At 32.1% G+C, this 10761-nt stretch overlaps 1 protein-coding gene across 1 annotated transcript in view; it reads left to right on the top strand.

The window, feature by feature from the left end:
- Positions 1 to 686: 686 nt before the first annotated feature.
- The window catches only part of LOC106102928 (protein TRC8 homolog), a 12979-nt gene continuing 2904 nt past the window's right edge, over positions 687 to 10761 (top strand). Inside the window, exon 1 of the mRNA XM_013282547.1 lies at positions 687 to 1086. Coding sequence (XP_013138001.1) covers positions 837 to 1086 — 250 coding nt within the window. The 5' untranslated portion in view covers positions 687 to 836. The remainder of the gene's footprint in view (positions 1087 to 10761) is intronic.

Below are 10761 nucleotides of genomic sequence, written 5' to 3'. Positions count from 1 at the left end.
TATCTGTAGTTCCTCTGGTATTGCGGAAGTTCATGGGTGTCTTTGTTTCCTCGGTGTTTCCCCGCACGCTTGCACCCTACTTTAATAATTATTACACTAATATAAGAAATAAGACCAATGTAAAAAGCTTTTACAAACTAGCTTTCGCCTGCGACTCCGTCTGCGTCGATTTTTAAAAAATAAACAAAAGTTAGTATGAGTATGAGCCTATAATGTTCTTCCATACTATCCTCTACAATTATGTCAAATTTCATGGTAATCTGTTCAGCCGTTTAGGCTATAAACGCCAACAAACATCCATCCATCCATCTAAACTTTCACATTTATAATATCAGTAAGATATGACATATATGATATTAGTATAACGTATGATATCCGAGTACAAAATCATGAGTAGTTGGCGCGTCGGGCAAAGGACTACTCTGGTCCTCAACGTGCCATCTTTAATACGGGTACTGTAAATGTTTGCATTAAATGTAATAACCAAAAAAATAAGCGAAGAACAATAAAGAATCTTAAATTAAAAACGAATTAATGAAAATTAAATATCCATGTAACAGTTACTAGATAAAAAATACTTAATGCTTCATATTTTATAGTAGCAACACTGTGATAAAAAAAATATCTGAAAATATTTATCTGTGCCAACTTCAAAAATCAATTGTCAAATTTTATTGTCGCAAAAATTTCAGTCATATTTTGAAACATTTATTACGTGATCATTAAAATAATATTTAAAAATATATTATCATTATTAAATAGTTCCATTTCGGGATTGCCGTTTTTTTCGGCTGTGTAAATTATTGGTGGTAGTGCGTGAAGATTCGCATAAATGAATGATGTCGCTGAGGTCGAAGGTCCTAGCTCTAGTGGAGGTGGTTTTACGAGTTCCACCGCTCTTTGTGGTGGATGAGTTCCTGAAGATCAGCTTGGGGCTACCGGTGTCGAGTGGCGAAGAGGTGTTGGTGCTGAGCAACGTGACAGTGGATCACGTAGACATACCAGAAACAGATGGCAATTACTACGATGCCAACTTCTACAATGCATTCTTCTTCACTTTCTTCAAATTCGTCGTATGTTGTTTAGGTAAGTTGAGTTTTTTTAGAAACTATTCTTACTTCAACTGTTTGAAGGCCCTTTCAATTTCGCAAGACATTTCGCAATCACGCAAACTGTTTACCTGGCGTGGTAATGTCACAATGTATGCAGACCCTGAACAAGTATTTTGATCATTTTAAATATTTGATATTTGCATTATTCTCTCATGTGAACTTTAAATTTATGATTCGTTTTGATAAATTTTACTTGTAAACAGACTTATAGCCTAGAACAATTATTATTTCAGAATTTCAAAGTGACAGTTGTATTTATATAAAAAAATCCAAACTATCTGGGGTAGACAGATATAGTCGTACCTACCTACATAATTTTTTTAAAAACTTAAATCTAACAAGTTACCCCCTTGTTGGATTTAAGTTTAAGCAACCAATTTCAATGTTGTAAATGTTCAAACAAACACTTCAAATATATTCAATACTGGTCTCAGAATTTAAGATAAGCTGTTCATTATTTTTTAAAACATAGTAATAAATAACCATGATGCATTAAATTGTTGATAAGAGTCTAAATGTCATTTGTAAGAATGATTGTACAAAATATTTTGAACCATGAAACTCCAAGTATAGTTCATTCCAAATGTCTTGGTGGACAATGTTATTGATGCAATGTATTTCGTCCTGCATCCTGCTGCAACTAAGATTGTGTTGTATGCTGGAACTCACATGTTGTCAAGAGCCGTCAAAATGTCTAGAACATACTGTATAAAAAGTAGATATCAATAAATTAACATAAAGATATTGGCATTCCTATAATAGCTTTATTGACTGTACTCTAGATGTTAACATTCATTTGTTTTATGCCAGAAAGACTTATATGTGTTTTGTATGTATGCAATGTTACTTCTTACTAATATTATAAATGTGAAAGTTTAGATGGATGGATGTTTGTTTAAGATTGTAGCCTAAACGGCTGAAAGGATCTTTATAAAATTTGGCATAGATATAGACGATAATCTGGAAGAACACATAGGCTACTTGCTTTAGTTTTTTTTTTAATATGCACAGACGGAGTCGCAGGGGAAATGTTGACATGTCTCTACTCTATGGTAATTTAATATTGGAAATTATTTCAGCAAATAGATTGTCATATGATATGGATTTTACCAAGTGTACTACATAGTACACACAAATATGTGTTAAAAGTATAGTCTGTTTATTTACAAACAGCAGTAGTAAATCCTTACTGTATTATGGGATATCTCATTACTAAGTATAGCTGGACCCATGCTAACTGAATTCTGTTGCTTGCTTGTATAACTTAAACTTCAAATATCTCTATACTAGAGTTACTAAAAAAGATATCTTGTTTACATTTTTCTGAAAAATAAGTGATTTTCTAAACTTGTGTTTTTATTCACATGTAATGTTCTAAAAAATTATTTACCTATTTCATGCAAAGTTTTGAAGTAATATTCAATAATGGAATAACTACAGTTAGATATTGTTCCAATATGATATTAAGTATTAAAAATACTGAATGAAAGAAATGTGTGGTAAGGATGATAATTCAAATTTTATTATGAAACTTGTCATCTTGCATATCATTTGTTGCTATATTCATAGCCTATGATACTATTAAATTAAAATTCTACAGTAACACAGCTTTATGATGTTTCTAATTAATAATGACTTGTCAAATATTTAATGGTTTTCTTATATATTTAATTAATAATGTAAGTGTTGATGGAACAGTCTTTAGGAGAGTGTCAGCTATCATTGTTATGGTCTTACTCAAAGTAGTTTTATTATAATTTTGTTTTTATTTTACATTTTTCTATTCTCTAGAGGTCTCTAGAGACCCATGATTGTTACTATTTTTCTAATCCATACTTGATCTAATTTCATTGATAAAATACCAGTCGCTGAAACTTATTGCAAATTTAAGTCATTTTACTTCATACTTACAACCTTCTTACCAATATTATAAATCGGAATGTTTTGATTGATGGATAAACTTCCGTCCGTCTAGTTAGAAGGTATCTCCATGAAATTTAGCATAGATGTAGAATATAGACTGGACACAAGCTATATTTTTTTTTATTCCACATGGTAATGGTAAGTCAGTACCTAATATGTCAAAAAATGACAAATATGTTATTCAAGTGTAAGGTAAAGTAATTACTCTGTGTGATTATCAAAACAAGCCTACCAAATTATCCAAAGATAATTTTTATCATATCAAAGTATATTTTAATAATTATAAGCCACTAGCTGTTGCTCGCGACTTCACTCGCGTTAAATTAAAAAATGTAGCCTATGTTACTCACAGATAAGTTAACTTTCTAATGCAGAAAGAGTTTTTAAAATTGGCACTGTAGGTTTAGATCGTCGGTGGCTCAGTGGTTTAAGCACTTGACTTGTAATCTATAGGTCTTGGGTTCGAATCCCGCTGTACCAATGTGATTTTCGATTTTTTCGAATTTGTCATATGTACATAATTTACCCGACGTTCTTACGGTGAAGGAAAACATCATGATGCAACCTGCACATATTGGCAAAGAAATATAAAGATATGTGTGAAGTCAACCAACGCACAGTAGGCCAGCGTGGTTGACTATGGCCTAGTCACACTTACTTTAGGGTAGGCTCCAAGCCTACCCTAAGTGGGGACGTATAGTGAGCTGGTGATGTTGATGATGAGGTTTTGAGTTATTTCAATGCATACAAAAATACTAATTTTTCCTCTTTATTATATTACTATAGATTTGTCTGTTTACTTATAATGAATTCCACATCATTATTGCATTCGTCGAGTTTTTTAAAAATGTGTTACATCATTATTGCATTCGTCGAGTTTTTTAAAAATGTGTTACATCATTATGAATTACTATATACTTAAATTTGGATAAGATTATTTGTTGAATTGGAAATTACACTAATAAATGATAATGATAAAAAAATAACAAAAGCAGACTATACCTTTTTTAGTTTATTTTTTAATGATTTTAAAACATCAAAGACTTAACTCATAAATAACTTAACACAAAAGACTAGACTCTTAATAATAGATGAAATTGGATTAGGTGTCAAACTACATTTTTCGAAGTTTTAGAGTTTTTTCAAGGTTAGCGTGGTATGGACATGTTAAGCGAAGAGACGATGGGGACATAAACCTGAAAGTGTTAAGAATGAATGTGGATAGCTACAAAGGAAGAGGAAGACTGAAGAAAGTATGGATGGATTGTGTAAAAGAGGATATGCTTAAGAAAGGAGTTGATTCAGATATGACAGCTGATAGAGATGTATGGAAGAGCAGCACATACTGTGCCGACCCTCCATAAGGGATAAGGGCAAGTTGATGATGAGAGTTTTTTCAAGTTAAACATAGTATTTAATGACTATAAACTTGTGCATAACAGACACTCCAATTTTATTATATGTATATGGTATTTTTGTTAATCTCAATGGGTCTCTTATACTAATAGAAAAATCTAGAATAACCTTCATTGTCCTTGTCTACATGTTATACAATGTTATTCAATTCTCTTACACGTGTTACATAGCATCACCATGACTTTGGAAGAAAAATGCCGTGTCATCGCGAAATTCACACTACTGTTTAAGTGACCAAGTGACTATTATGTTTTAAATACTCATACAGTATAAAATAAGGTGGCAAGCGGCCAAAATAAAATTGCCTAAACAGTTAAGTGACCGCAGCCCATAGAAATCCGTATTTGCATTGCCTACCTTTATTCGACCGAGTAGAGGGTGCATACAATGGGGTTATTTCCTCTTCCTATGGGTATACTCCCCCATATCGCCAAATTATACTTACTTTACGATACTCCTATAGTTTTTGTTTTGCCCTTTTTTATTATTTATTTTTTTTTACTAACTTCTGTCCGCGGCTCCGTCCGCATAGAATTAAAAAACAAAAGTGCGTAGCCTATGTGTTCTAAACTATCCTAGAGGATATTTTTTTTTGGACGTCTGTACAAAGTTATAACGAAATCCGCTCAGCCGTGTAGGCTACAAACTCTAACATCCATCTATCGATCTAAACTTTCGCATTTATAATATTAGTATGAACTATGATTATCTTTTATCAAAGTGAATACTAAAGTAACATAATGCGTAAATAAGGTTATAAAATAATTGGGTTTTAATCGATTTTACTATTAGGTTAAATTAATATTGGTGTCATTACAGAATCTATGGGTGACAATTTTTTTTTTTAATGATTATGATTGATGTTAGGTATTTTTTGATGTTTTTTTATTAGACTTTTAACGAAATTTTTACTAGCTCAACATCGCATATTGGATATGCGACTAGAATCACTTTTATGTAATTACTAGCAGTTCCCGTGCGACTTCATCCGCATGAAATTATGAAAATTTTATTTGATGGTTTACTTTACATCTGTCAAATTATCAATTACAACTGTCAAAATGACATGACATGATGGCATCTTGCTTCCTTGATGTTGGCAACTTATGATATCTTTCCCACATTAGGGTTTTTATCCAAAACATTTACCACCTAAGTTCAATGGCGTTAAATATATAGCCTAAAGCGTGACGTAAGTGTAGGGCTTTTTATTAAAAAAGAATTATTCAAAAATATCCTGTTATTGCTGACATCTTAGGCAACAAAGAAGTGTGTGTTTACGCTTTATTATAATAGTATAGATAAGTATAGAGTATAGATTTTGATGTCATTTTAGTTGATTGTTAACGTATATTTGTATTTTTTATAATAATCGTATTGGATGATGCGATAATTCGGTTTTATCTTGTTGCGATAGATAAATAGCTTTATTCTTTATCCTTAATATTTGCTTCTTAACGACTAGTATTGATAATCAATATTTATCTGATATGAACTCCAGTAAAGTTTTGTATGATTCACTAAGATTTTCCTATCAGTTCAATCTGAAGGGAAAATTAATCTGGTTTCGATATTTATGTTTTAAATGTATTATGATTGCTGCATATTTTTTACCGTTGTTTAACTGCTAAAAAAAACTTATTTTATCATCACTTTCTTAAGCAATGTGGGTCTTACCATAAAATTTTGAGTGTTACAAATGCTTAAATATCGGCCCTTTTGTATGTGTAAAATTATTAAACATAGTCTTAAAAAATATATGTTTACGAATAAATCTACACTAATGTTATAACGAGGAAAAAATTGTATTTCTGTATGTATTGAAATAACTCAAAAACTACTGGGCCGATTACGAAAATTCTTTCACCATGGGAAAGGTAATTTATCTGTGAGTAACATACGCTATATATTTTATTATCTTTTTTAAATTCATAGGGACGAAGTCGCGAGCAACAGCTAGTACTAAAATATTTTTACTAAAACCACGTTGAAATCCTTATTATCAGCGACGATCGGAGCTAATAACTTATATAACTATCATAAACAAATCTAATTTTTTTTTGTGATAATAAAGTTTGTTTCATTTGGTTGTTTAAACGGTGGGAAGTTACGGTTAGGTTTTACACAAATCAAATTACGAATATTTTACTTCAAGGCAACAACTACGATAGACTACTTGATTACGATTATTATTGATGTAAAAATCCAAGGCTAGCGTCTGTTTTAATTATTAATCTGTATTGATTATTTTTGTTAACAACTTCCGACTTCGCGTATAGCAAAACATTTAAATAAAAGATATAAATACACACAGTGGTAGACGCCATCAACATCTGGCACGAATTGGTGGACACGTCTGGTGTGATACAACCACACAGAAGACAAGCGTCAAGTGGAAGCAATCATACTTCACACTAATATTATAAATGTGAAAGTTTAGATGGATGGTTGGATGTTTGTTAGAGTTTGTAGCCTAAACGGCTATACCGATTTCGATGAAATTTGGTATAGATGTAAGATAGTCTGGAAGAACACATAGGCTACTCACTTTTGTATTTTTTAATTCCATGCGGACGGGGTCGCTGGCGAAAGCTAGTTTTTGTAAACCCTTTTCTTTTAAGGAAAAGGTCGAAAGGGAAATTGGATTTGTCGGAGGAGGGAAAGCAACAGAAAGGGAAATTTGTCTGTAGTCAGCGGTTAACAAATCAATTTGATCATTTTTATCTGTCAAAAACTATCCGTCCCGGAACCTTGATAACGATTTGCAATTTTGTTTTCTTATCTTTAACCTTTTGAAGTTAGATAAAATATATCAATGACCCTGAAGTAGACTTCGATACGCTTCGAAAACCTCGCTTGTTAGTCAACAACCATAACTAAAGCCCTAGTTAAAAATAACGGAGTGATTTTTTTAAACAATCAAAATGGTAAAAAAATAGGAAATAAACTGATGTTGGTCTAGAAAATCTATTAGTCCTTCACCAGTGTGTGTTTCAAACGACTTTTATCTCACCCAGTATATCCTATGGGGAAGAATACGTATGGAATGACAACATTCGTCAAAATCTGATCAGTCGTTTAGCGTCTAGGCTGTCGCAATAGAATTGACACATACAAACCTAAATACGTGAAAACAAACTTACATTTACGCTAAAAACAATACTCTCTTTGTCAATGGAGTAAAAAAATATACCTCTTAGAATCAAACCTTAGACCAACATTCGAATTATCCACTGAACTATCGTAGCGCGCAGACCTTTTGACTAAACTATCGCACAACTGGTAAGTCAAGTTTCGATTTCTATGAGCTCACTACTCGATTTTTAGTTGTATAACTAAACAGTTAAATGGGCTGCGAAATAATGGCACAACACACAACGGTTGTGCGATAATTTAGTCAAAGTTGTCCACTCGCTATTATAATTTATTCAATTATTAACGGTACAAAATGTACAGTACTCGTATTATTTATGTAGAATGTGAACGAAAAAAAAACATTTATATTTAAATCAACTTTTTTGTTTGTTTAATAAGTCGGTTACCTTTTCTCTTACCAAGAAACGCGGTGTGTTAATAAATTTACGATAATATTTGAAGTTTTCTGAGCGAAGAAATATTAAAATATTGTAACTTGGTACAGAGGCGACAATGCCCTTAACACTGGTATTTGCCCGCAAGAAGCCGTGCATTTATGCATATTAGCCAAAAATACAGAAATTTATACTAATATAATAAAGCATAAACACACACTACTACTAGGGGGTAATAATTGGGAAAAAAACTTCAAGTCGGAAAAGAACCATAAACTACAAGCTGCCAAAATCAAGGAAGCAAGGTTGTCATTTGTGCATTTAAATTTTGACATTTGACAAATATAAGCAATAAAGTTATTATAATTTCATGCGGATGAAGCCGTACGGGAACAGCTAGTATAATATATTTACGTTTACAACAAATGTGGGTAGGCACAAAATGTTAACCATTTACCATTTTAACAATGTTTTTGTTAATCCAAGTTATTTTTAAATATGCATAGTAACATATTGTCATAATAAATTACACAAATCAATGGTTGACCTACGAAAAAAAACACAAGGTTGCTTCCGAGGCCATTGCTAAGAATTTGTAAAGTTTTTTTTCTTCTAGTAAGCTAATTCTGAAGTTATTGAATTGAATCTATTAGAAAACTAGATTATCTTAATAGCCTACATTGTTATCTTGTTATGTTAGATTTCAATTATTTTAAAGTAAACACCTAATATAGAATACCGACGGAACACACGCACTTTAAAAACAATCGTCAACACTCATCGGGACTACTTGATAGTTAAATGGTTGGTGGAAAAAAAAATTCCATTAGGTCGATTGATTTTATAAATTCGATCGGTCCAACGGGAAACACTCCTCTCATTCTTCAAAACAAATATAATATGTTTTTCTATAAGTTACTTGACAAACTATAATAAATTATCTTTCGTATTGCGGTAAAGGTACTCAGACATCGATTGTAGGGCTCAAACTATTTCGTAATGCTATCGATGTCCTAGCAACGTGTTGACTATACCAGTTTTCTGAATAGCAAGTTATAATAATGTATCTAACATATTTTAAACCTTATAACAACAGCAAAAGATTCGTTATTGCTTGCGCTTATAGATAACAGGATAACTGTCTGGGCTAAATAATAGGAACCGGTATTAATTTAGATTGATTATTAGAAAGTGAAAGGTTTTTTAATTCAATATTGTATTATTGCAAAAAAATATATTTGATCGCCAGTGATATAGATCATGGTTAACCCTTACAGGACCATAAGATGCCAGAGACTAAGTATTATTTTTTTAAATCTGATTTTGGCACAATAAAGTTTGACAGTTCTTTGTTTTTCTAATCGTCTAGAAACACCTTTGCCGTCTTGAACATACGTTTTATTTTGAAATTCATTAAAATACCGATTCAATAACAATTAAATAATCGATAACTATACAGTGTCTATTATTTTTGGGGAAACACAGTTGTTTGAATACTTCTAAGTAGTTATTAGAAACAGCGATATCCTGTACCTCACGCTTCAAACACTTTATTAACCATAATTTACGTATCCGTTCGCCGTAATCCGGTGTTTACCGCACGATACCGAAATAAAACTGGGATAAATGTAATATTTCTTATTAGTTTAAAGCGAGCGCACATCTTTGACTAAACTATCGCACAACTGTTTGTCTCGCTTTGATACGAGCTTATGGAGGTGCGCTCAATACTTTTTTGTTGTGGAACTAAACAGTTGAATTGGCTGCGAAACAAACGACATGCACGCACAATGTTTAGTCAAAGCTGCGCCTGCTTTTTTATGACGACCTGCCGCAAACTACGTTAGCGCAAAGGGACCACCCGTTACGCCATTTTGACAGCGCGAAATTTTAAAAAAGTAGCCTATTATTTGCCTATCCATGTCAGTTACCCTGCGATGAAAGTCCCGTCGAAATCGGTCCAGCCGTTTCGGAGATTACCCGGAACAAACGTGGCTTGCAGACAGACAGATAAAAAATTTATAATTGCGATTTTCATATCAGCAACGCAAATACTACATCTTCCCGAAATCTGGAATTTTTCTTTTGATATTACAATTAGACATTACAATTTTATTACATACTAGCTTTCGCCCGCGACTCCGTCCGCGTAGAATGAAAAAAAAGTGAGTAGCCTATGTTTTCTTCCAGATTATATTACATCTATACCAAATTTCCTCGAAATCTGTTCAGCCGTTTAGACTATAACTCTAACATTCATCCATCCTTTTAAACTTTCGCATTTATAATATTGTGTAAGATTACAAATTACAATACATATATAGATATATGATAATGCATCATCATTTTAAACATATTTTATAGTCCAATGGATATCTGAGCCACTTAGAATGATGCAGCTATCGCAGATAACAACGACCATCTTTTGTCAGCTTTTTGATATTAACAGGATGATGTGAGCTGTCTTAATTTAGATTGATTCCCGTATGGTGAGAATTTCTTATAGCTCTATAGAAAGTAATGATTAATTTACATTGATAAGATTGCTTAAGAACCAATCAAGTGTGCAATTTTAGTCTCTAAGCTACTAAAATATTGAGCCAAGGATTCGTATTTTACTCGATTGAATGTAGCTATACTGATACTTAAGGTTAGATTTAAAATACATTTAATAGAGTTTCTGTAATTTTTTGTTTGGATTTCTAACATTAGTTCTGACGTCATTCCATTGGGCATTCTGTGTTTGAATAAATTATAGTAAGGTCAAGTGGATCTGTTGT

The sequence above is a fragment of the Papilio polytes genome, unplaced genomic scaffold, assembly GCF_000836215.1.
Source record: "Papilio polytes unplaced genomic scaffold, Ppol_1.0 DF823890.1, whole genome shotgun sequence".
NCBI lineage: Eukaryota > Metazoa > Arthropoda > Insecta > Lepidoptera > Papilionidae > Papilio > Papilio polytes.
The sequence above is the reverse complement of the archived record's forward strand: the minus strand, read 5'-3'. Positions and strand labels throughout refer to the sequence as shown.